The sequence below is a fragment of the Mixophyes fleayi genome, chromosome 6 (assembly GCF_038048845.1).
Source record: "Mixophyes fleayi isolate aMixFle1 chromosome 6, aMixFle1.hap1, whole genome shotgun sequence".
NCBI classification, from domain to species: domain Eukaryota; kingdom Metazoa; phylum Chordata; class Amphibia; order Anura; family Limnodynastidae; genus Mixophyes; species Mixophyes fleayi.
The window spans coordinates 196,570,678-196,598,316 of record NC_134407.1 but is presented as its reverse complement, the minus strand read 5'-3'; the positions used below and the strand labels follow the sequence as shown (position 1 = coordinate 196,598,316).

Below are 27,639 nucleotides of genomic sequence, written 5' to 3'. Positions count from 1 at the left end.
CGTGTGTACAAGTCCTATGAGGGATAGGAAAAGTAATTCAGCAATACGAGTTTAATTGCTGCTCTTTTGACAGTACATCAAAAATAGATCATACACATTTTAAATGAGGGGCTCTTAGAGAGCAAAAATAGAATCTATTGTCTTCTCCGTCAGTGTCTCTGATATTGTGGCTTCTGTCTCTCTCTCACAGCCATTCTCCGGTGTGGCTGGATATCCCATTACCGCTTAGAAATGTGGATGGGAGCCCCCCGATTGTGCCTAGCCAAGGTCAAGCAATACAACAAGAGTGCATGCGTCTGCCATTAATACCAGGGGAAGGCTATCGGAGAAGTTCCTGCTTAGCGAAGGCACCTTATATTTGTGAGAGCAGAGCTGGAGGTCAGTATCTCATGTTACTTGCTGCTACAACTAGGAGATCCAAGAGAGAGTAGGGATCATTGATCCCTTTGGAAAGCCCAGTAATGCTGCTTAAACATCACCTCTTTTGTCATATGGAAAATAGCAAGCATTCGCCTCTTCTATCTATGTGTATGAACGTAAGGAACAGGACAAGCTACGTATTTCATGTTATATGTAAGACCGTGACCGATTTATCTAAGACCTTTCACTTCAGTTCTAATGAAAGTCCCCCAGTTACTGATTACTTACTGTGAAATCTAATAGCAAATCAAAATGAAAATATTATACATGACATGCACAGAAAACTTATCTACAAAACAAAATAATTATATTTGGGGATATTGGATGAAATAACATAACTTTTTGATAATGTCCTGGAGTCAGGTATGTTAGTACAACTCGCTTTATTGGATCCCCTGGTAAATTACCAGACTGATCAGAGTTCACTCTGTAGTGAAAATAGTTATTGGTTACACTATGATGCATTTAGGAATCAAAGAAATTGGTCCAGAGGTAGAGTAGGCGTGGTTCCATAGAGGTAGATTAGACGTGGGTTCATAGAGGTAGACTAGACGTGGGTTCATAGAGTTAGACTAGACGTGGGTCCATAGAGGTAGACTAGACATGGGTCCATAGAGGTAGACTAGACATGGGTCCATAGAGGTAGAGTAGGCGTGGTTCCATAGAGGTAGACTAGACGTGGGTCCATAGAGGTAGACTAGACATGGGTCCAGAGGTAGACTAGACGTGGGTACATAGAGGTAGACTAGATGTGGGTCCATAGAGGTAGACTAGACGTGGGTCCATAGAGGTAGACTAGACGTGAGTCCATAGAGGTAGACTAGACGTGAGTCCATAGAGGTAGACTAGACGTGGTTCCATAGAGGTAGACAAGATGTGGGTCCATAGAGGTAGACTAGATGTGGGTCCATAGAGGTAGACTAGATGTGGGTCCATAGAGGTAGACTAGACGTGGGTTCATAGAGGTAGACTAGAAATGGGTACATAGAGGTAGACTAGAAATGGGTACATAGAGGTAGACTATACTTGGGTACATAGAGGTAGACTAGATGTGGGTTCATAGACATAGACTAGACGTGGGTCAATAGAGGTAGACTAGACGTAGGTCAATAGAGGTAGACTAGACGTGGGTCTATAGAGGTAGACTAGACGTGGGTCCATAGAGGTAGACTAGACGTGTGTCCAAAGACGTAGACTAGACATGGGTTCGTAGAGGTAGACTAGACATGGGTCCATAGAGGTAGACTAGACGTGGGTCCAGAGGTAGGCTAGACATGGGTACATAGAGGTAGTCTAGACGTGAGTCCATAGAGGTAGACTAGACTTAGGTCAATAGAGGTAGACTAGACGTGGGTCCATACAGGTAGATATATTGAGCCTCATGCTGGAAAGCCCACTTATATTGCACTTAATGAGATGTACAGTTTTGTATATGCTAATCAGTCACTGGATGTTTGAGTAGATTTAATTGCTATGGAGTGTATGGACGGAATAGGATTAAGTTAGTTTACAACTTGTTTTATTCATTTGGTATAAGAAGGCTGTGGTCTTAGGTCCACTACAGTGCTCATTATTAATGACACCAGTCCCTATAGAGCCTCATTGGTTTTCAGTGTGGTGTTGGTAACCTTGGGGCGGTTATGCTATTTTCACCCCCAATAGAGGCAAACTCGCCCTCCACTAACTGACTTGGGCTGGTTTTTACCATAGCAGGGGAACCCACACTGGTGTCTACACTGTGGCTGGCTGAGGATTTGGGGAGGGCGCACATTGCCCACTTGTTCATTATTTATGTATTTACACAGTACACTACATGGGAACAGTTTTGGTCACTAAACATATAGGACGAGACCTGATCTCCGCCAGCTGTCTGTGTGCTGTGCTTTGAATAACCAGACGCTCCAGTGCCTATCCTCTATTATGTTAGAAATAGCAACACTACACAAAACTTCCGCTCTGTGATCGTCTGCTCCTGTGCAAAATCCGGTTATCTAGCCCTGCAAACCTTTTCAACCGGCGAAAATCTAGGGTCACATGTACAAATCGAGATGCACAGTAGATTCATAGCTGCATTTACTCAAGCCAATTCCTTTACTCATTAGTGAATGTATTATTTTTGAACTTTTTCTCTCCATAAGCATTTATATCTCTCATCAGTGCATCTTCCCGATGTACCGGTGTACTTGGTCGGTGTTCCTGTTTTCCACAATGCCGACACAGAGAATGTCACATTATCCTCTTTTCTGGAAGAACCACAGAGTGACGTTGAAGTAAGTGTGTGTACTTCTGTTTCTAAAAGAGTCTACTAGAAAAAAATACAAATTTATTTTAAAAAAAACACTTAAGCGATGGCTCTAAGCAAACACTAAATAGTCAGATAACAGTGATGGTCCCCTGTGTCTCCCCGTTGCTGCAGGTAATGCTATTTCCTGGCCTTTGGTTCAGCCATTCTGGGTTCCTTCTTGCTCTGGATTTAGGAATTCGCCCTTTGCACCATGATCTTCAGGCCCGGGTTCAGGTTCTACGGCCATTTTGCAGCCCAGAGCAGCACTTGCTTCCACCTGGTAGGTTTACGTACTACTGACAGAAAGAGTAGAGTAATGTATATAGTAGATGTTGCATGTACAAGACAACACAAATCGAGCTAAAGGCATAAAATCACTTTAAACTATTACCCACAATAGAGCATGTCAATGTAGGTTTCATCACCTAACAGGTAATTCAGGAATATGGAGCAAACTAGTTTCTAACACAAAATACATATGTATGCAAATAATTGAATTTTTGATTATTTATTGGTTTTGAGATGATTGCTCTCAATGCAATCTCTAGTATTTCCCTCATATTTATTTGTATTAATGAAGGTTGTGAATTGCTGAAGTCCCCATTTGCTACGTGCCACCCACAGCCACTCTGTAACACGACAGGGGGCTGTCCGAGTGGGAAACAGTGGTGCCCACTTACCGAGACCTGCCTGAATCTTAACCATCCCTGCAGTACTTACACCTCCAAGAGCTACCAATACCCCCCTCGATTTATCAGTGCCCCACCCTTATACTCACCAGTCGCTGACATCCTCCTACATGTGTCTCCTAGCAACAAAAGACGAAACATACAAGTAAGTATATATTATGTATTATATATTTGTGTTACTGACCATGTGTCTTTTTGACAAATTAAAAGTGCAGTTGTCTGAAATAGGAAGTGTTCAAAAATCTGGTATCACCATTGAAATGAGTGATATAAGAGTGATAGTGACTAGCAGCGGTAAGAGGAGTCCTACCGCTTTGCCAGCCAGTCCTGCACCTGTGCATGCGTGACCCAACTTTACCAATTCACACTTGCGCAGTGGATCTAAAAAATAAATAAATAAAATTATTAAAAACGTAAAGCAAATAGTAAAAAAAAATAAAAAAATAATGCTGCCCATATTCCGCTTTGAAAAACCCCAAAATAAATATATATAAATAAAACAAAAATGTTTTCCATGTAATATCTTCAGCTATCGCCATTCTGAGATGTTGATATGAGGATTGCGGCCATACATGTACTGCCGTGATCCTTCTTAAATAAGCTTAAATAAGGAGAAACCCGATGAAACTCTTCACCAGCAGGGGTAGCAGGAACCACGTAAGAGATTGGGAGAAGCCCTATCTCTGGTGAAAACACCCATTTGTGCCGGAAAAATGACTTATCTCCCATTCATAAATAGGTTCCTTAGATTGATATAAAAATATCTGATAAAATACAAAGATACAATAGGGGTTATTTACATGTGGACTAAATAGGTTTTCTGTGTTTTGTGTCCCATCCTTTTTTATATTGGAGGTGATTTCGCTTATTTTCTATTTTAATACACTTTGAATGCATCCTTGTTCTTTTAGTGGTAAATGCCCTAAAAATGGGCACTCAGCGAAGTTTGGTATTCCATTATGTAAGCAAGTGCTCAAGGCTTTTGCTTTTCCTCTCTGTGGAGTAAGCGTGAGATCAGCATTTATTTCCTTGTTTAATTTAACCCAGGAAATGTTAAGATCGCTTGGGTCAAATTCTAATGCGACCAAATATTATTTTTTAAAAAAACAAGAGGTTGTTACTGTCATCTTCATAGGGTACCAGGGTCTGAAAAACAGAAGCTCTTTAATAACCCTCAGTTATCTATATCCCTTTTGCACTGAGTCATTTGTAAGGTCCATGTACTAAGACTGGTTAAATAGTTCATCTCAATCCATTAAATGATCTTCCTCTCACCGCTCCACATCTGCTGCACCACTTTGCAAGTCTCAATACTGGCTCCCTGTGTCCTCCAGAATCAAATTTAAATGACTCACCCTTACCTACAAAGCCCTTAACAACACTACCCCTGCATACATCTCAAATCTCATATCAAAATACTCTCCCTCCTGCCCTCTTAGATCTACCTCTGACCAGCGCCTTGTCTCGTCTCTGGTAACTACCTCTCACTCCCGTCTACAGAACTTCTCCGTGCTGCTCCCCACTCATGGATTTTCCTACCACGATCAACCAGACTTTCCTACAGCTTTCAAATCTTTAGACACTCTCTGAAAACCCTTCTCTTTGTTAATCATACATTATCCCCGATGACACTGCTCACAGTAATGCACCCTCAGAACTGTCCCAATCTCCACTCTGAGCCACACTCGCTCCTCTTGTTTCAGCTGTGCCCTCTTCCCTTTAGAATGTAAGCTCTCTAATGAGCAAGGTCCTCCATACCCTTTGTTTTCATGTCTGCACTTATTTTATCTGCCTATGTCCCTGTTTTATGTATGTTCTTGTCTTCCCTATGTATGGTGCTGCGGAGCACTGTGACGCATTACAAATCTACGATAACAATAATATACTGTATAATGGTGAAAACATGACTGACTGAGCCTTAATTATAGATTAATTGGAGGCAACAAAGGCACTTTCACGGCATTTAGATTATTAGTACTTTTTTCAGCAACTTGTAATCCTTCAATACAGATTATGCAGCAGGTACAGTATCAAAATGAGGGTTAGGAAATAAATGAAGGCTGTTTGCTGTAGTGGGAATGAGGACTCTTAAAATAACTTCCGACTTTAAGGAAAATGGAGGAATAATCTGGAGTCTGGAAAGCATTGTGAATTTATCTATTGGCAATATTTTTGTTGGCTTGGTGTGAGTAGAGGATTGGATGAGCCTCAACACTGTAACACAATGGTATAAAGATGGTTTTCTCAGCAAGACGGGAACTGTGAACCATACATTGTTTTCAAAATACATCATTCTTCAGTTCAGAGATTCACAGGCATAATATTGTAAGCAACACAAATGATCATATATTAAGAAAGAACATTTTACTGACCAATTACAGAATTAATAACAAAAGATGGAATTGTAACTGGGCTGATAGTAGGCACCCCAAAAATAGTATAAGTAAGGATTCTACAGGCCTGATGGTATGGTAGAGAGGTGAAGGTCCCCCCAGTAGTGTTGGAATAAATCAAGGAACACAGGGCTAAAACTGCATAAACTAGTGGGTTTATTCTCTTTGCTTGTGGCATAAGGCTTTACCACAGCAGCAGATAAGTAGCGGTAGTGTAGAGAAGTAATAGCATGATACCGTCAACATGCAATGTTATTCAGCATGTCACAAAATAATAACATTTTAGGAATCTTGGTTCAACAATATGCAAACATAATTCAACACAACACATAGGTCACTAAATAAATATATCCCACTTTAAATTTAGGCTCTGTGCTTCAGTGAAATGGATTTCACTAGATAGATACTTTAGGAGACAATCGGTTGCTATAAGTTAATTAGACCATTACACTAAATGCTGCGACAGCAGATAATAAAGACCAACCAACCACAATACTTTTAGTGCAATTATACAGATCATACTTGTCACACAAAAATCAGTAGTGATGCAACAAGCAGTAATCCAGCTGGTTCAGATTAGATGCTTTCTAGTTCACTTTTTGACCAACAGAACCCAAGGGGGTAAATTGTAATCCACAGGTTTAAGCGAAGTGTTAGCTGACACATGAAGCTTGTTAACTTGTACAAGTTGAAATCAGTAGTCACCTTGATGCATGCATGACTCCTGAGCTCTGTAAACAAAAGCAATTCTGCACAATAAACAATTTCCAGTGTAAAGGACAGTGTCCACTTAGCAATCTGACTAATGGACTTAGCAACTCTCTCCCAGCAACTGTAGGGTTAAAGAACTTGCAATTCTCTCATCAGCATCCATTTTAGGCAGTTTCAGTCAGCTTGCAAATAACTTTAAATACAGCAGATTTGGCTGAAACAAACTCTTCCTTTAGCCAGTGCTATAACACCTGTCAATTGCAATATTACAGTCCCGGTCAGAGGTTTTAATACCACAGTTTAATGTCTCACTTAAATAACTTGAATATAGCACAGCAAAAGAAACTTAACTGTCTTTATATGAGTCCTGTTGACATCTCATGGGCAGTGGCAAGTTAGGTCTTTTCCTGTACTGCAAAGGTGCTTCTTTCTGAGCTGGCTGCAAACATCCCTCAGGACAACAATTCAGCCATAGCATTCAGTGGCTCTTTATGGGAAGATCCTTTATTAGCTCAGCCAGCAGTCACATATAACTTCTTTCTCTAGCCAGTCTGTTTTTGGCTCCTCCCCTTTTCCCTCGAAATCTCCTGGAATCGTTTAATACATTCTTGGGCTCTAGAGAGCAGCCTGGACTGCAGTTTGCAGCCTGTCCACCTATAAATGGCTGACACAATTTTTATAGTTTTCTGAATGAGTGCATACAATAATATACCCTTGATTTGCAGGGTATTACATTATGGTCATGATAAATCTATCTATATGCATGCTGAGTAACACAAAAGAAAGAAACTTCAGCACTCCTAAGTCAAGGGCAAGTCAAGTTAATATTCGGCTGTTTGAACACACTGGTGCTTCATAAGTTAAGTACAAAATTATTACACATCCAGCTTAGAGAAGACATACCAGGGAACTAGTAAAATATAATCATTCTTTCATTTTAAAATCCTGTTTCCGAAGTCCATGTATTGTAGCAGCAAACATCGTACATACCTTTTAGATGCATATGTGACTCAAGATCAGGATTATAAAAAAAACATATATACAACTTCTACACCTATCAGATTCGAGTCTCATTACTTTTATTAAGCTGTTACACTTTGGGGTAAATTTATCAAGCTGTTGGTTTGAAAAATTGGAGATGTTGCCTATAGCAACCAAACAGGTTCTAGTTATCATTTATCTAGTACATTCTACAAAATGACAGCTAGAATCTGATTGGTTGCTATAGGCAACATCTCCACTTTTTCAAACCCACAGCTTCATAATTTACCACTTTGTGTTGCCCTCTGCAGGAAAAAATAGGAACAAAAACTGTTACAGGCAAAAAATGGTTTAATATTTGTTTGTTCCTTAGCTATACAATAGTGTTCAATAACTATTTGCAGAAACAGCTGTAGTCCATAATGACCCTAATCAACAGTATCTCCCAACCTCCATATCCTACTCTCTATTTATGGCAGAGAGATTGCATTTAGTTGTCTATGTCAGAATCTTAGCAATCATGCTATTTGGTGCAACTTAGTATCATGAATGAACACTCTCGTTCTCTTGCAGGTCCTGCTGTCACACCTATCTCACTCTGTGCACCCCGATGATATCCTATCTATACAGCACACAGGTGACCGGGGATCTTTCCTACACTGCACCTCTAGCCGTGATTCAGCTTGGCGGCAGAGTTATACCAGCACAATGCACCGAGGATGGCTGAAAGAGTCTTTTCTAATAGATTCCATCAGCTGGGTTGATGATGCGGTTTGTGACCTTCGTGTGATTTATGGGTCAGAGTTACGCAGCCTTGTGGTCTCCTCATTGTTATGGGGTTTTCATGCAGCTGGGACGTACACAATCAGTGCTGTCCTGAATAATGCAATTAGCTCCACGGTGGCTAGCTGTGAGGTGAATGTTTTGAGTCCTATCACCGATTTGCAGGTTGTTTACCCTACACCTTGCAATGGCTCTTTGCATGTTGTTACTCAAGAGCCAACGCTGGTGGTTATCAGTGCTCGGAGTGCAACTCCTGTTCATGTTCAATGGTCCACAACGATGCAAAGTGGAGAGTCCCTGATGCAGCAAGAATGTCCTATGTCTGTCTCATCTTCACTGCCTGTTTGCAACACCCATCCCTTGGACTTGGTGTTTGCTTGGATGCAGTTGCATTTAGACAATCCACAAACTACCACACTTAGGTTCTTTTTGACCAATGAGATCAGTGTCAAAAATCTAACAACGCAAATCCAGTCACATGATGCCATTCAGGGGCTTCGTATTATTTCTGATGGACCTAATCACATTCAGTTAAACCAGACAAGGGTGAGTAACGGTGACTTCACCTACTATGTGTTTCTCTCTATCAACAGTGACCTCTTAAATGTATAAATGACTAAACTGTGTTCATGGCCGTGTTAAAAATCGAAACGTATCCCTTCAATTTTCATACTGAATGGCCTGTTCATTCCTATGAAGTAATGGGCCACTTTGCCTCTATCCATTGATATTGACAATCTCTTCTCTCAGGTTTTCACAGCTGAACTTACACATGGTTCATCGGTTACGTTCACTTGGACTATGGATAACAATGAAGGCTTCTTATACAAGGGTCAAAGCTACATAGTGACATTCAGGACTTCAGGTGTTTTTCAGCTGAAGGTAAGCCCAACCTTTGCCTTTTGCACCTGACATTATCCACCTTTCCCTTCATGCTTTTGTGTGTGAGGACCTTTATTAACTCAACACAACATCAAATCAAAGTACTCTAGGGCTTTGGGTCCTGAAGCCTACTCTACTTCCACCATGCTTATTAGGATTACAGAACTGAGATCCCTACAGTCACTTCATTGCAGGTTTAAGAATGTCACCTTGCCAAAGTTCCCAAATTTATATAGGGTTGGTGAAGTCCTTGTTCTTTGCAACTTGTCTAGGCATAGGTTCAGAAAGTTAGCCCTCATCTAGCTGTACCTCCAGCTCTGGGATTGTAATTTTGATTGGTGGAGTAATATAAAAAGTATATTGGGACTATCTACAGTGTTACCACAATGTGCAGGGAATATTTTTGCTGGATTTGGCAGGAATCCATAACTATGTCAAGAAAATATCATCTGGACTTCAGAAACACACTTGCTGCACACATGTTGGTATTCACTTGTTAAACATCACAACATTTCTTATTTACTAGCCTTGAAGTGGCCTACATAACAGCCTACATTACTGGCCGAATGTGGAATTGCAACAGCCGAGCTTTTCCCACACTCCTACAGCCCACCAAGGAACTAGTTATGTTATTTGGGAAAGGTCCAGAATCCATGAATTTATCTTACTAATTCTGATTGTTGTGCTACATGACCTGGCACACATTTTCCTCTCTGGTTCCTCATTCACCTTTTGTATTTGCTTTCTCAGGCGTTTGCTCAGAACCCGATCAGTTCTCAGGAAGCGGACATGCTTATCGAAGTAGATGGGATGGTCCAACCACAGAATGCTGACCTATTGGTGTTCTCTACTGTACTGCTAGTCTCTAAGGCTCAGGAAATGTGTTTTCAGATGCAGGTTGAAAGGTCATCTACAGTGACGATAAGGTGCTGGTTTCATTATAGACCTACTCTTTATAACCAGCTTTTATTCTTCTCTGTTAATCTTTTGATTCATCACTTCATCACTGCTTTTAGCTGAGGCTCAGAGCAGTGTGCAGTGTGTCTTGATTTGCCTGTATTTCCGCCAAAGCAGTCATTTTATGGAGTATTTGCAGAGGCGCAAAATTTTGCACCCGCTTATGGGAGGAGCTGGGTAGAATGAGGGCATTCATTGCAAAGGACAGAGCACCTAGTTTTGTAGAGAAGTGACAAAACTTGATTTCAATTTGTGGAACGAGGGTATTGAAATTAGAGAAAAAGGGAGTGAATGTGCATTTTTATTGGTGTGTTCTTTGCTGTGTGTCGGGGGCTCATGTGCAGTTTCTGAATCAGTTCTGAGCTGTCGGTGATCGGGTGTCATCATACACTTGTGATGGGACATCTTGCCATTTTTAGTTGTACTACAAGTTTGCAGATGTGTCTCCAAGAAGATAGTATTATTACTATTATTGTTGAATTGTAAAGTGCCACAGTGCTCTGTAGCGCAGGAGAGTGGGATAACAGGAATATATAAAACAGGGACATACAAGGTAAACTAAATAAATGCAGACATACAAAAGGGTGAGGAGAGCATTGCTCATAATATAGCTTACTTTCTAATTAGCTTAAGTGATTTTGTGCTGTGTGTCATAATGAATGATGTCATAATAGCTCAGGCCTAGTAATTGTATTACTAGAGAGGATTATTGTCTTCAAAGAAAGCAGAACGCTTCATAGAAAACAAAGATCTTGTATAAGCATATGATTACACATTTATGTCTAAATATTTCCGTGAGACAAATACAAAGAGAAAACTGAAAGAAATAAATTAGTGTTTATTTAAAGGGGCCCTTCAGTTCTAATACATATGTACATGAAAAATGTGTTCGCCATAACTATCCATGCAATAAAGTACTTATGTAGCCAAGCCATCTCTTTCTTTAGATATCATTACATTTACCCGGTGTTCTCTTACTTTCTGTTCTATACCACGTCACTTTGATCTGGGGGCATTTAATTGTTTATTGCAACAGAATACTGGATGGCAAACATTGCAAACTGTTCATTAATGTTAAAATCTGCAATTTACAATTCTTCATCAAAAACCCATTATTTGTTTTGATTGTTGAACCCAAATTACCTTGTTGATGAAATGTGGTAGGTAGAGCACGTACATTATCTGCATACCCGTCTTAAAAATCAATAATTCATTCCCCGTGTAAAACGACTGTGGGCTAATAATAACTTGGCTAATTCTCTCATTATAGTCACTCCAGACAATACCACTTACTGTTTTATAGTTCTCCAAAATTATATTTAGCTGAGATACCCAATGATGGATTATGTTCGGTCAGTATAATTAAAAAATATAGAAAGCTTGCCACCATTTGTTAAATATTCAAGGAAGAAAGATGGAAGAATAATGATAAAAACCAACTTGCACTGCTGGTTCTTAAGGCTGCTCAGCTATAGATCATAAAAGTGAAATTATATTGGATAATCACCCCACAATGTATTGCCCATGAGGCACTGATGCCTCATGAATAATAAAATTCTGATAATTATAAATAATAAACAAGCATAATGTTGTATGAGCAGCCTCCTGTGGCCACCTGCAACTATTTATTTTCCCCAAGGTATCTGCCCTCAGTCTGTAACTCAGTTGTACCTTGTTTCTTCTGTACAGCTGGAACTTTGGCGATGGAAGCCCGCTGTTGAATAGCAGCTTTTCTGCTTCACTGATCACTTTAAACATAACCGAAAGTCACATATACAACCAGGAAGGTGAGAACAATGGGGAACGAACTGTAATATAAAGTTTTACTAGAGACGTGAAATGTTAATCCAGTTTTTTTTTCTTCACAGGACAGTATAAAGTGAAAGTGACTGCATATAATAGTGGTTCAGAGATCACACGATCAGTAGAGTTAAAGGCTGTTCTTCCTCTGACCTCCATGATCCTGGAAGTAGACCACTCATCTCTTGAACTGCATAGACCTGCAGTGTTTTCTGTTATATGTCTACCCTCCCACTTTGCAGTGACCTTCACTTGGAATTTTGGTGATGAGTCCAAAGTTGTACAAAGCCATGACCTGCAAATGGAACATGTCTACACGTCACTGGGCACTTATAACGTAACTGCAACCGCGAGTAATGGGCAAAGCCATGTGGAAAGAACATTGATGGTTATGATTGAGCAGCAGATTGAGGGTATGGTGGTATTGAGCAACGGGCCTACTGAGCTGGGAACCGAAACCATAGTCACCTGCTCACTCACCCAGGGCACAAATGTGACATGGAGCTTTGACATGGGGGATGGTAAATCCTACATCAATCAGCCAGAGGCACATGTAAACCACACATACAACCAGCAGGGTAATTTCACTGTTATGGTGATTGCTAGAAATGCTCTGAGCTCTGTCAACAAGTCACTCAGTGTTCACATTTACAGAATACAAGTCACCAACGTCCTCCCTGCAGTCGCCACCACGCTAATCTTCACCCAACTTACCGCATGCCTGATGATGCCATCCACATTGCTTAGATTCCGCTGGGACTTTGGAGATGGCAGCTCACCTATCCTAGTCCAGGGAAAGACAGAGGTGCGGCACACCTATATCACTGCTGGTAATTACACACTGAAACTGCTGGTGAGTGGAAATACAGGGAGTGATGTTTATCACAAAGTGATAACAGTCGAAGATAAGATCATCACTGTGACCCTCAATGCATCCACTTCAATGAGTAATGTATCCCAGCCTATTCTCTTCTATGCATTGGTGCAACCTTTACCAGATCACCAGCACCAATACTGGTATCAGTGGGATTTTGGTCTGGGCATGCTACCTGTGGACACTTCCTCACCAGAGGCCAGCTGGACATACATGCTTGAAGGTCAATACAACGTGACAGTATCAGTCTGGAACCAAGTGAGCCGACATCGAGTGCAGTGTTATGTGACTGTGCAGCAGCCAATTACTTCTATATCTATAGAACACAATGGTGGCGATGTGATTCCACGTGATGTTGAGAAGATTTTCATTGCTAAGATCAGACCAGCTGTCGTTGCTCTGTTTATTTGGGATTTTGGCGATTCATCCCCTGCTTATACCGAGCAAAATGTTACACACGCCTTCCTTGTATCAGGTAACATAACAGTCAGTGTTCATGCCAAAAACAACGTGAGCCACAGTAAAGCCTCCATTACATTGTGTGTGCAAGCTCCTATCACAGCACTGTCTCTGAGGGCTGATCATGTACTAGTAAAGTCTAAACAAACCGTCAGCTTCTTGGCATCTCTGTCTAGCGGGGATGCTGTGCAGTATTACTGGTCATTATGTGAATCCTGTCTATATCTAAGTGGACCCTCAAACGTCTCGCATATGTTTTCTGATCTTGGTGTCTTTATGGTTAGAGTGCAAGCAGAAAATAAAGTGAGCTCTGCCCAGGCTGTAGTCATGGTGGAGGTGCAAGAGCAAGTGCAGGGTGTTAGCATATGGCAAGAGAACACACAAGTGGATGGGTATGCTGGCATCGCTGAGCCCCTCACTCTCACAGCTCATGTGGTCAAAGGTTCTAACCTTACCTACCGTTGGGTCTTGATGCCTGGAGCATGGGAAAGCCAGAATTCCTCTATCACTTTCCAACCATCTGACTTGGGAGAATTGCTTGCCGAGGTTTGGGTAGCAAATGCATTGGGATCAGTATATGCACAAACTCGACTTCAAATCATGGAGAGGATAAGTGGCATCTCTATACAAAAGCCTGATGGCACTGTAGCCCTTGGGACACCTGTCAAACTAATTGTTCTTGTTCAGTCTGGCACAGGACTGCAATATACATGGGATCTTGGTGAGGGATCAACTGTGCATTCCAACCAGAATCAGACAATGACTTTCAATTATTTGACCCCAGGCTCGAAGGTAATTACTGTGAGAGTATCCAATGCTTTGAGTTCAAGCACCGAATCAACAGAGTTGACTGTGCAGGAAGTTGTGTCCAACATTAGCATTGACATCAAAGGGACATACAATTTTCAAGTAGCGATGTCACACAAATCAGTTTTATTGTCTGGTTCAGCAGAACATGGCACAGAGTTGATGTGGGAATGGACACTGTCTGGAATGAATGTAGATTACAAATACAATACACAGAATGTGTCACATAACTTCAGGGAGCCTGGTGAGTATTGGCTGCAGCTTCAGGTTTGGAACTTGGTGAGCAATGCCAGCATTTCCTGCATGCTTCTTGTGCAGGATGCAGTAACTGATTTCATTGTCAGTACAGAAAGGAAAAATGTCTGTACAGGGCAAGAGGTCAACGTTTGTCTGACTCTTCAACGTGGCACAAATGTGACCTTCACACTGACTATTCCACAATTGAATCTGTCTCAAGTTCTCCTTAAAACGTGTGGTCATGTTTACTTCCCCTTCGCCGGCATGTATGAAGTTTTGGCCAATGTATATAACGAGGTCAGCAGAGCCAATTTTAACCTTAGCATTCATGTCCTAGACAGAGTGAGAGGTCTGAAGGTGGTGGGTCTTCCCTCTGCTTGGCCAGTCAAGCAGTCTCTGCATTTAACTGCTACCCTGGAAGCAGGACATCTCTCGAGCTTTGAATGGATCTTCCAACAACTTGGACAGCCTAAGCATTCTCTATCAGGACATACGGTAGAATTCACTCCTCCGAAAATGGGAACACTCCATATTATTCTCAATGTCAGCAATCCTTGCAGTTTCTCCTCACTCATATCAGTGGTGATTATACAGGTACCAGTGACTAGTGTTTTTCTGGAGAGTAACACCAAACAGGTCTTTCTTAATCAATGTATCACATTTATTGCTGTTACATCTGATGGGTCAGACTTACAATTCCAGTGGACATTTGAAGACTCTGAAAAAAATATCACAGGTGTAGAAAGGTTTGTTGAACATTGTTACAACCATACTGGTGAATTTGTGACTCGTGTATCTGTGTTTAATCTTGTGAGCTTGGTTCAAGCTCATACAACCGTATGCATAAGCAAGCTGAATTGTGAACAGCCACTTGCCCGGCTGGTTGAATCTCCACCATTTGTGTACCCGGCTGTTGACGGTAGTTTTGAGGTAAGTGTGAATCTAAGAGGATGCACCAAATATAGAGCTATATACCGCTGGCAGCTGCACAAAGGGTCCGTTTGCTCTGCCAACATATTAAACCTCACAAAACTGGACACCTCCAACACTCTATTGACCATCCCGGGAGGCAGATTGGACATTGGAATGTACTGCTTACTTTTTACAATCAGTCTTCAAGGGACTCCACTGTCAAATAACGTTACACATACCTTTGAAGTAACACATAGTTTGCTGGTAGCCCAGATACATGGGGGCTCAACCAGGACTTGGTCAGCAGAAACGGACTTGATTTTGGATGGCTCAGAATCTTATGATCCTGATATGAATGAGGGACAACAGGAGACAGATATGGAATATGAATGGAGCTCAGAACCACTGGAGAGTCAGGTAAGAGGGGTATGGATGACTAATATCAGGATAATTTGAGGAAGAAAAGAGAAGAAAAAATTGTACTTGATTAAGATGGATGGAAGTAAAAAATAAAATTTTGGTAGTATTTAGTCTTTTAGTAAATTGCTGACTACGAATGGAGAGGGCAACATAAATAGGGGAAAAGTGGAATAGATCATTAATCATTTTGTTTACACCTGTACCCCACCCCCCCTCCCCAGTGCATCTATTCTACCCTGATGCATACCTTTCATCTGCAAAAATGCACTAATTAGTAATATCACCAATAATGATTCATTGGTCCAAGTACAGGTCCACGGGAAGCTCCAGTGGTTACATTTCCATCTTGTGAACTAACTGCGACTTTATCTTCAACTAATATTGTATCCACTCAGCCAACGTTAATTACAATCTCAAATACTGCAATTTATTTAGCGGTCTTTGGACAGTGTTAATCACCTTACTAAAATCTAAATAAACTACATTTACGGTTGTACCTTGATCTATTACTTTAGTCATCCAGTCAAAAAGGTCAATTAGAATTATTTTAAAAGTCTTCCCTCGCCAGTAAATCCCTGCTGCTTGGCATCTTGTAAGTTGCTGCATTTAGTTGTAAACCAAAAAGCCAGTTTACACATGGGTAATAAATGTATATATACAAGGCCAGAAGCCCATAAGTCGCTGAATTTTAAATATGATGCAATTCTTTGATTCAGAAGTGTTTCCACTAATTTCCCCTTTCCTGCTGTCAGTCTCACTGGCCTGATGTTGCCAGCCTCTTTAGCTTGTATCTATCTCCTTCCCATAGATTATTATGTTATGTAATGTTTCCCTTCTCTGATTTTTCTGTGACTACTGAGCAAAAATAATAATTAAGATGATCTGTTATATGATTGCCTCCCTCACAAAGGGGCTTATTTAATAAGTAACAGGTTTTAGCCCCGTTAAGTATTATCTGTCATCGTTGTGACTTTTCAACTTTATTTACTATATATGTCATGTCGGGACAGTGCAGTAAAGACTCCGGGCTTAATTCCGTAATTTACGGAAATTGACGCAAGGAAAGAGCCGAAACGCTGCGGAGTGGGATCCGGAGATCACTCTACCACAATGCTCTTCTCATAGGCTTGAATGATTAATGCTATCTTCAGATGGCGTTAGCCATTGGCGACATGTTCCGAAAAGCTAAGCTATTCAGAGCTTGCTAAAAGTGCCCAGACCACAGTCCTCATTTAGTATTATGGGGACTGCGGTTAAAGCTGTGCTTTGCCTAATGCAGGATATATATCTGATATAGGGCTGGTTTAGGGCTTCCTAAATAGGCCCCCAAGACCCTCTCCCACTTCTTTAGTTTTGGGGGTATATTTACTAAACTGTGGGTTTGAAAAAGTGGTTGCCTATAGCAACCAATCAGCTTCTAGTTATCATTTTGTACTAAATAAATGCTAACTAGAATCTGATTGGTTGCTATAGGCAATATCTCCCCTATTTCAAACCCGCATTTTAGTAAATATACCCCTTAATCTTTTTCCCTTTTTTTTATCCATTCACTTTTATACCTAAAATATTCTGTCTCCTTTTCCTATGGTCTTTGCTATTTTCTCTTCAGCGTTTCCACATCTGATTAATTTGTCGGCCTCCTTCTGCCCAGTAAGATATCCCTCCTTGTCTTCATTCTTCAGAGTCTGCCTATATCTCCTAAAGGCCATCTCTTTTTGCATTCACAATACCCACAACTTACTTTGAAGCAAATTGGCTTTTTTTCCTGGTGTTTTAAGATGATGAAATGATTGTTAGAACTGAAAATCTTTAATTGTACAGAGGTCATTTGTACACAGGTACAAGGTGTCTTAAGAGCAGCGAATGCTTATGCAATCATTGTTTAGCTTTGTTAGTAATTAAGATAAAGTTTTACAAGTTTTTATTTGGCATAATGGATAATGTTATATTGATCAGTGGAAAATACCAGAATTAACCAATTTTGATTCCATGATAGTGGATATATCGCCACTATAAGTCCTTACCAGGGCAGATGGACTTTCTCCGCCACTGTTGCATCGAGATGCAGCAGTGGATAGTAAATATAAATACATGGATAGTAAATATAGTTCACATAAAGTCTAAGGGCCTAATTAATTAAGGAAGTAAGACAAACGAAGGAGTAAGTTTTGCTCCTGGACAAAGTTTTGCTCCTGGACAAACCATGTTACAATGCAAGGGGTGCAAATTAGTTTATTACTTTGCACATCAGTTAAATACTGACTGCTCTTTCATGTAGCACACAAATACTTGATAGCTTTATTTTCACACTGAAATATAAAGTTGATCTAGGGCATGCCCTACCCCAACTATAAATCTGTCCCCACATTTTATATTTACCTCCCCCTCTAATGCATCATGGTTTTGCCCAGGTGCAAAGTTACTCATTTGTTTTTGCTCTACTATCCTTAATCAATCAGGCCCTAAGATTGTGTGTGTGTGTGTGTGTGTGTGTGTGTTTTTATAATATCTTGCAAACAGCGTTTGTAACTCTCTGTTTTATTTTTACATTTTCAGGATCATTCCTGCTCTCTACCCTCTTTGCTTGGTCTCCCAAAGATTTCAATAATTCGGTCTGCACTTTGTGTCAATACTTCTTACATCTTCACGTTGACTGTGCGGAAGCCAGGGAGAGAGCTGGCAACAGCCAAACAGACAGTAAGTCTAATGGACTCATCCTTACACCGTATTCCCTCTATGTTGCATTTATTGTGACACTTTTCTCTCCGTTCACAGGTCTCCCTCCATAGTGGTTCAGTGTTACCGGTTTATATTCAGTGTATTTCCTGTTATACATCATCTTCCGTTCACTACAGTCATAGGGTTCCTGTAATTTTACACGGTGAATGTGATGGCTGCACTTATGACACATTGGTGAGAGATGATTAGTAGTTTTATTTTATTATTTTAATTTATATATTTATTATTATTTTATTTATATAGCCATACTATGCAGCAATTTCCGTAGAATATTGAATAAATCACACTGTAAGCTTGCGGGCAGGGCCTTCTTACCTCTCTGTGTGTATTACCCAGTATTGTTTTATTACTGTGTTTATATATCTAATGAAGATAAGTACAAATGACAGTGATGTAAGGTTGCATGGTTACAAAAGGAAAGGAGCAGCTAAATTAAATAAATAAATAAAATAAAATAATAACAACATAGAAGCAACAACCTGATTCACCTTACTAGAATATACAGCAGAATCCAGACACTTGGGTAAACAATGAAAGCCTTTATTGTCTTAAGTAAATGATAGATAAAAGGAGATGTTTCGGTCAAATGACCTTTGTGAGTTTCATGGATATATAATATGTGTAAAATAGAAGTCTGGGCAGCACGATGGCTCAGTGGTTAGCACTTCTGCCTCACAGCACTGGGGTCATGAGTTCAATTCCCGACCATGGTCTTATCTGTGTGGAGTTTGGATGTTCTCCCCGTGTTGGCGTGGGTTTCCTCCGGGTGCTCCGGTTTCCTCCCACACTCCAAAAACATACTGATAGGTTAATTGGTTGCTATCAAAATGGACTCTAGTCTCTCTCTCTCTCTTTGTCTGTATATGTATGTTAGGGAATTTAGACTGTAAGCTCCGACGGCGTAGGGACTGAAGTGAATGAGTTCTCTGTACAGCGCTGCGGAATCAGTGGCGCTATATAAATAAATGGTGATGATGATGATGAAGTCTATACACTATTTCCCCACTAACCCCTGTCTACGTATTACAGTTCAGGTGGAGTGCTGCGGACTCGGATGGACATCTTCTGACCCTGGACAGCCACACAACAACCACAAGCTCCACAACGCGTAAACTTGTGTTTCGGAATGGAGCGCTGCAAAGTAATCTCAGCTACACATTCACCCTGCAAGTTACTCAGCAGAAGGCGCCAGGATGGGGAGAAGGCAGGATAATTCTACAGCCGAATAAACCCCCCACTGGGGGGCGCTGCTCACTGCTTCCCCAGAGCACTATCTTGTGGCTCCAGACTCCCCTGGAATATCACTGCACAGGTCAGTAGTCACAGGCCGTAAAAATCTGCAGTCACATGCAGACTTTATTGGGAGGCAAGGGACATGACGCTCTCAACATGTAAATTGCAGTATTTGTCCGCTGTAGTACTAGGACCATGACAGTTAGGTTTCCCTGAAAAGAAACACTGTTTCTCCCACATGTGCTAGCCTTGCAGTCAGTGCAGTAATGTGTGTAGAAGAATTCACATGCTGCAGAGGAAGTCACCAGTCTAATCACCGTCCTCATATTCACAGCAGTGAGTAATATAGCTGTATTGCATACTTGCCAACTCTCCCTAAATGTCAGGGAGACTCCCTGAAATAGGGGTGATCTCCCTCACTCCCTGAAGAGTCTGGCATTCTCCCTGATGCTGAGCCAGTACAAGACGTGGTTGGCTTCGCCATCTGTGGCATGATGACACAGTTCAGAAATTGTGTCCTATGTCCATGTATTGATGCCTATGGAGGTGGCCATTTTCATGGAGACCAAGATTTAATCAAAGACTGACAGGTAAGACATGACTTCAGTAATGGAGACAGAAATGTAAAAGACACTTCAGTCTCTAGAGATTCATTAGCTGCTTTTCTTTAAAGCATAGTTGCCTACTCTCACGGAATGTCCGGGAGACTCCCACATTTCTAGGAGATCTCCCTGGCTCCCGGGAGAGCAGGGCAACCTCTCGGTTCTCGACAATCGTTTAGGCAACAGTGCCAAAATGATGCGATTCGTCAAGCCCCGCCCCCACACGCCCGTCTCCCCTGGGATTTCCCTGAAGCCAACAAGGAAAAGTTGGCAAGTATGCTGTATTGTGAGAACTAATGTAGAGATTTAAGAGCTATAAATGGGCAATGTTAAGATTTCTATTTATGGTGAGTACTGGTATGTCTTTATTTGGGCATAAGCAATTTGAAATTCTAAGGGGAACTGATATCTAAAATACACATTTTGCAAACAGAACTCCATAAAAAAAGTAATTTTTAATTTAGAAAGGTACAGGTCATCATATATAGATTGTAAGTGTTTTGGTGTTGATTTTACATTTATTGCAGTAGGCAACTTTACCATAATTGTAACAATGGGAGAGATAATATAAAAAGGGGGTAAAATAATGAGTGACGTCACTATATAGCAAAACTAGTATACTTTCCTGCCCAGAGATACACAAGATGTATATAATCAATTTCCACATGGTGATTACAATAAATATCAGACAATATGATTTTTTTTAGGAAACATGACAATAAGATCTTTTGCCAGATTTTTAAATATATATAATACAAAGGGATTTTGTGACCTGCATCCATTATGTAAATCCTAATCCGTTTCTACCAGGATGGAGAGATCCAGATATGGGCATCCAGCTGTTCTACGTTCTGTCAGTTCGGATCTGTTCTGCCAATGGTTGTCAAAAACTATATTTATATCGTGGGTTGAAGAGCCGGCACAGTGTGCGGGCTCCTGCCGGCAGTGAGCTCGGAGATATTGAAGTGTACGTGGAAGTTGAAGACATGCAGGGAGACCGGGCGCTGGCAATAAATCGGTATGAGTGAGGGCTCTTCCCTTTTACTATCAAATCTTCCACTCCGTCATTTCTTGACTGCCACTACAGTGCTGGCACATTAGGCCTGCAGCTGAGAACTATAATGTGTTGGATAGAAGTGCGCTCTATATACCGTCTACTCTCTTGCATTCTCTCTGCTGGTCCTCTAGTGCCAACTGGTGCAAGGGGAGGTGATTAATGACATCAGCATTCTGCTGCTGTTTGACCTTGTGATCGTGCTGTATGACCTTAGAACTCTAACTGCATTCTATAACTGTTACAACTTCTGCAGCCATTAATCATGTGCCGTACCTGCATCACTGCTGTTGTTCCAGCTCCCAAATAAACCAACAACTTGGTGAACTTTAACCAAGTTTGTGGACTAACATTTCTATCTAACTAACTTTCCATTACCATAGATTTCTCCATTGGCTGAGTAAAGTTGATTCGCATTTCTTGCTTTACATATCTACAAAAAAATTGAGTTATTTCTGTTCTGTTTTTTTGTTTGAGTTTGCATGATATGATGGACCTATTATGTGGGATGGCCATGGGGCTGCAACTTTGTATCACATTTTATTCACATTGCTCTGAAAGTCCCCATTTTCCATTTTTTTCTTCCTCTATGCCAAGCACTCTGTCAGTCTCGATGCCCTCCCTGCCCCTTGGTGTGTCCATGACACATTGGTTGAGGGATCACAGTGAATCAATGCTGGAGCACATGCAGGTGGTGGGTGACACGCCATCAGTGTTGCAACTTGCCCTGGAGATGGTCACTGCCCTAAACCTGGTGAGAAACAAACAACGAGGATGACATAAGGACGTACTTAAAGTGGTTGTGCCATGCAATGTTCTTTATGTAACAAGTCTTCCAACTCTGCATTCTTAACCAGGACACTAATGTGACGGATGGGGAGAACAGTTATCGTCTCCATATACGTAACAATGTGACACATGTCGTGTCCTCTGTCAATCTCTCCAATCTTTGGGAGGTAGCAGCTGTCAGCGCAGCCTTGACACAATGCATGGTATGTGTACAAGTAGGATATCATATAGAGAGTCCTTTATATAAATGTCCTTGTACCTATGTAACAGTATGGCTTGTCATCTCACCAGGACCCTGATCAAGGGATGGATACTACAATATTTCTAAAGGTCCTGGAGGTCACAGAGAAAATGATCCATGTGCTGACGGTGGAAGGCAACAGGGGACACAGAGCTGAGAATGACATTCAGGAAAACATCCTCACTCTGCTAGGTAGGACTTACTAAGCCTTTCACATTGAAAAACTTTGTTCAATAACTAGTATACTAATATATGGGATAATGTACCCTCTGTTATATTTTACCAAGCACTATGATGTTAAAAATCATAAGCCAAAGATCCAAATGGATTTAAACAGTCTTGTATACCGTTCTTGTTACTGGGCCAATTTTAGTAGCACACCCTGTTTTAGCACTCCCTCTATACAGACTTTGACCTTGCAAGGGTTCCACAATACATCTGGTTTTCTCGTAGAGCCAAACACCAAAAATGCGCCTTAACTCGTCTTTGTTAGACATTAGTTGAACAGACAATTCCTGCTACATACTATGAGCTCTTATTAAATCTTTGAGCATAAGTATATGTACACATTTATTATTTGAATTCATCCAAGATCCAGTAAATTTATAACACTTCCTATTGTTAATTGTAAGATGATAAGGTTATTAGAAAACTGACACAGACTCAGAAGCCCCCACCCCCACCTCCTCATACCTTTGTTGAAGCTTACTGGTGGACCAAGTGAAGATGTAGCCCCCTGTGCTTTATAATCATAGCATTACTCTAACCTCAGGATGTGGCCTACGGAGAGTCGAAATAACTCGACTTCCTGTGTCATATTACACTGATAGCATCCTGCTGCAGCCATGAACAGAACATGGTAAAAGGATTTTGAATGATACAATATGTTGGGAAAAATTGAGCATCTTTAGTGTATAATTGGTGCTTTCTGATGTCCAAATATGATAATTAGACAAATATTATTTACAGAAATAACATGTATCACTCAGATAATAACTCATTGCCAAATACACACTTCCAAACTGGTACCTATATGTTAATGTGCCCCAAGTAACACAACCAAAAATGACTGTACCGTCTCCAACAATGACCAAATGACGATAGTACAGTCTACACAAAGCATAAGAGCCACCAAATCTAGCCAAACTCAGTTTTATCTACATAGCACGTATCCCCAAAAGGTTCCCAGCAACATCCACAAAGCAGCACATCCTGCAACATATATACACCGCATCATCATCAGCTATTATATAGCGCCACTAATTCCGCAGCGCTGTACAGAGAACTCACTCACATCAGTCCCTGCCCCATTGGAGCTTACAGTCTAAATTTCCTAACATACACACACATATATACCGAGGGGGACTAAACTCAATTTAATAGAAGCCAATTAACCTACCAGTATGTTTTTGGAGTGTGGGAGGAAACCGGAGCACCCAGAGGAAATCCACGCAAACACGGGGAGAACATACAAACTCCACATATCTTTTGGACATGTCCTGCAGTGTCTTGTCTGTTAGAGCAGAGTACCTGTAACTAGACTCATATTTGACAAGTGACGTATATTTGGATCCTCTCACATGCGTCTGCCCGATTTGCATGCGTTTTTTGAAAAAAGCAATTTATGCTTGTTTTGCAGGCCTTAATGAATCAACACCTCATGTTATTGTAAAAATTAGACCCTTTGCATTTTATGTGCATTTAATTTACATTATGCTGGGGTGCACTTTTTTGACTGCTTCTTGTTCCATTTTAATGCATCCGATGGGGGTCAGTGCAGTTTACAACTTACAATGGGAGCACATTGTAAATGCAATGAGATACATTTTAGCATTTTTGACCATGTACCCTAAATGATGCATACTTAATGCAAGTAAAGTGCTTGGAAAAGAAAAATCCTTATATGAAATGAAAAACATTGAAAACATTTCCTTATTCTGTGAATTACACAATATGAAACTGTATTAATAGCGAAGCAAACAACAATCAAACAAAAAAGAACAAAGGATAATAGAAGACTGAGAATGAAAAGGGAAGGGATTGAAGAAGGGTAGAAGAGAAAGGAGGAGAAGGGCGTAGAGCGTATGCAGCCCTGTTTTTCAAATGCAGAGACTGTGCGTCTTTTTCCTTCTGTAGTACTGGAAAGTTAGTGTGGAATATATTTTTATTATTACAGAAAAGATTTATATGTGGGAGAGTCTTTGAATTCTAACCAGTGACTTATTGAAGTTTGTCAATTGAAGCCAGGGGCGGATCTAGACATTTGTCCTACCCGGGGCGATTTTAGGGGGGGCGATTTAGGCCCCGCCCCCTTTCTGATGTCTAAGGCTGCACACTATGTGCAGGTCCGCTCGGCAGTGACAGTGTGCTGCCCTGCTGTTCTGATTGTGTTTAAAACACAATCAGAGCAGCCGGGCAGCACACTGTCACTGCTGAACGGACCTGCACAGTGTGCAGCTGTCGGCAGCAAGCCCCTGGTAGGGGGAAGGCGATCGCCCCCCCCTGAATCCGCCACTGATTGAAGCCATGATTATGTCATTCATAGACAGGTAACAGTCTATTGAGGGACCTTTTGTAATTAGCTATAGGAGGTTAAAAAAGGAAAGGAGCCAAAACCCAGGATCAGTCGCATCAGTCTGCATCTGTGATTTCCTTTGATTGGGTCATCACTGTTTGCCAATAGGGGCTAAGTTTACTACTGTCCCACCATATATGCATCAGTGTGTCAAGAGCAGAGTTGTACCTCCAGCAAGAGGCTGGAATGTCGGGCAACAATTTATGGAGCATACTGGGCGTTATATACCGTCTTGATCAAGTTTTAAATTGTGTCTCTACCACCCAGACACTAAACAAGCAAATGTTATTTATTTGGAGCATTTTATTTGGGGCAGCACAGTGGTGTAGTTGTTAGCACTTCTGCCTCACAGCACTGGGGTCATGAGTTCAATTCCTGACCATGATCTTATCTGTGTGGAGTTTGTATGTTCTCCCCATGTTTGCATGGGTTTCCTCCGAGTGCTCCGGTTTTTAGACTGTAAGCTCCAATGGGGCAGGAACTGATGTGAGTGAGTTCTCTGTACAGCTCTGCAGAATTAGTGGCGCTATATAAATAGTTGATGATGATGAAAGTGGGTGTCAGCTGTTAACCATAACCATTTTTACTTTAACATGCATTAAAAACCAAATGGCAAATGCCAGTGTGAAAGTATCCCTATATGGTGGAATGATGCTGATTCCCGATCCTGTTTACGCAGCACTGGTTCAGGAAAAACTGAAATAATCCCACTGACAATTTCAAATCTCACAGTGTTTACATATTCAGATTATCCATATCCATACACTAGGGCATATTCAATTGTTGGCGTTACTGCCTAAAGTAACGCAGCGTGCGCACTATTACCGTCACGTAAATACCATTATTATGGTACATATCACGCTGGATTTCAGCTCGCAGCTCATGGAGCTGTGAGCTGAAATCCGGCTCAGTATTACCGTATAACGGTAATACTTTTTCTGCGGCGGAAAACGCCAACAATTGAATATGCCCCATTGTTTTACATTCTGAGACTCGAGTTATTATCACAACACCATTCCATGTATTAAAAGATGAAATGCTGATTAAAACTACTGGCTTTGTAAATAAACCTTTAAAATATCAGCACATCCTTTACACTGGTTGGTTATTATAACAGTGCAGTGTATCTGCTATTTACCCCATATAGTTCCTATTGATTGAAATGATTAAACTTCTTTTAGGTGGTGCATTGACTTCCTTGTATTCCGAAGACCTTTCTATTTTTGCCTTCAACTTGACGCGGGCGCTGACAGTATCTCTTATGAGGTCACGTATGTCTGATGAGGAGCCTCTGTTAATTAATGTTCCTGGAGTTAAAATACAAGCAACGAGAGTTCTTCCCGATAACCTGCTGGGCACATCTCCTTCGCACTCGAGCCAAGTTTCTAAGCTGCACGTTCTGCCAAATACTTTGTTAGGTCACCATGAACTTCTACAATTGATTTTAGAGCTGGACAATAACCCTTTTCCAGATGGACTGGTTCCTAACGCCCCTGTGACCTCCCAGTTGGTGGCCTTGGAATTCACATCTCTCAGGGGTGATTCTGTACCAGTAAGAGGCTTGCCAGCAGAAGCCGCCATTCACTTGAGAATGCCTGTCAAGAAAGAGGTTACTCTGAGACCAACATCCATCTTCCTAGCGCCAAGAGGTAACGCCAACTTTACAGTAACTAGTGACCTGGTGCATAGATCTGCAGGAACTCATCTGTACATAGACATTACTATAATGAATGGTGAGTGAAACAGAAGGGTATGTAAACCTAATACTGCTATAGAACATTTAATTCCCTTTTTGCCCCTGTACAATTGAATGAAACAACAGCAAGTTCAAACATAATAACAATGCATTTTATATAATGAAAGCAGAAATCTCTGTGACATTTCTGATTTGCAGAGTCTGCTTTTTTAGCTGTTTAAAAAGTGAATGGGAGACTTTTAATTTCTTGGAAATCTGTTGTGTTCCTTCCCTCATCGTATATATGCACGGTGGTAAAGTAGTTAAAATGGATTGTGCAATTAGCCCTTTCTCTGCGTAGCACAATGCTAGTAGCCACCCTTTGAAAGGCTTGGGACTGCTTTAGTGTAGTGGTGAACTTTTAAAAGGATCTATTGCCTATTGGTGGTGTGAAACTACAAGCCCCAGCATGCTTTGCCAGTAAATAGACAGCCAATAGTTGGCTAGGCATGCTGGGATTTGTAGTTTCACAACACCTGGAGAGCCACAGGTTGGTCAGGCCTGGTCTATTTAAAGAGCTGGGGTAGCCTCCAAATCAGTTTCACCCTCTATTTATCTCTTTATAAATATGTATGCTTAGAGTTGGGCCAACATGAATTATAAATAAAAAATTCTATTTGCCTGCACATGCAATATTAGTAAATATCCATCTTCCTTAATATTTCAAAACCATTAATGTCTTTTCTATGTTTGATGTGATATGGTTTCCTGGGACTGTAATAGAACCGACTGTAATAGAATGTTCTGTGATTATTCTGTAGATTCCGATTGGTCTCTTGAAAAATCCCCGGAGTTGTTAATTTCATATGGACCCATTCACTCCTCCAATCAGTCTGACACGGAAAGGATCTATATGTTCAACATGACTCTCAGGGAAGAGGACACACATAATATAAGTCTGCTGCTTCCCAGTACATTGAGGTATAAGCACGTTTGTTCCTAATCAATACTTTTCACTTAAATTCAACAACCACCTACTCCTCTTCTATAGTAATCACTTGTGCCAGTAATTCTCTCAATACCTATGGCATTGGTCGATATATTCCTTTTTCATATTTACTC

The 27,639-nt window shown here is 40.9% G+C and overlaps 1 protein-coding gene across 1 annotated transcript in view; it reads left to right on the top strand.

Annotated features, from left to right (window-relative positions):
- LOC142095421 (polycystin-1-like) overlaps positions 1-27,639 on the top strand; it is a 90,658-nt gene that overhangs the window by 31,758 nt on the left and 31,261 nt on the right. The window contains 18 exon segments of the mRNA XM_075178367.1: positions 191-378; positions 2,578-2,690; positions 2,837-2,984; positions 3,285-3,538; positions 8,052-8,807; positions 9,012-9,143; positions 9,894-10,069; positions 11,790-11,887; positions 11,969-15,606; positions 18,166-18,306; positions 18,385-18,522; positions 19,378-19,660; positions 20,994-21,201; positions 21,835-21,991; positions 22,095-22,229; positions 22,318-22,459; positions 26,024-26,575; positions 27,339-27,498. Of these exon segments, the coding sequence (XP_075034468.1) occupies positions 191-378; positions 2,578-2,690; positions 2,837-2,984; positions 3,285-3,538; positions 8,052-8,807; positions 9,012-9,143; positions 9,894-10,069; positions 11,790-11,887; positions 11,969-15,606; positions 18,166-18,306; positions 18,385-18,522; positions 19,378-19,660; positions 20,994-21,201; positions 21,835-21,991; positions 22,095-22,229; positions 22,318-22,459; positions 26,024-26,575; positions 27,339-27,498 (7,419 nt within the window).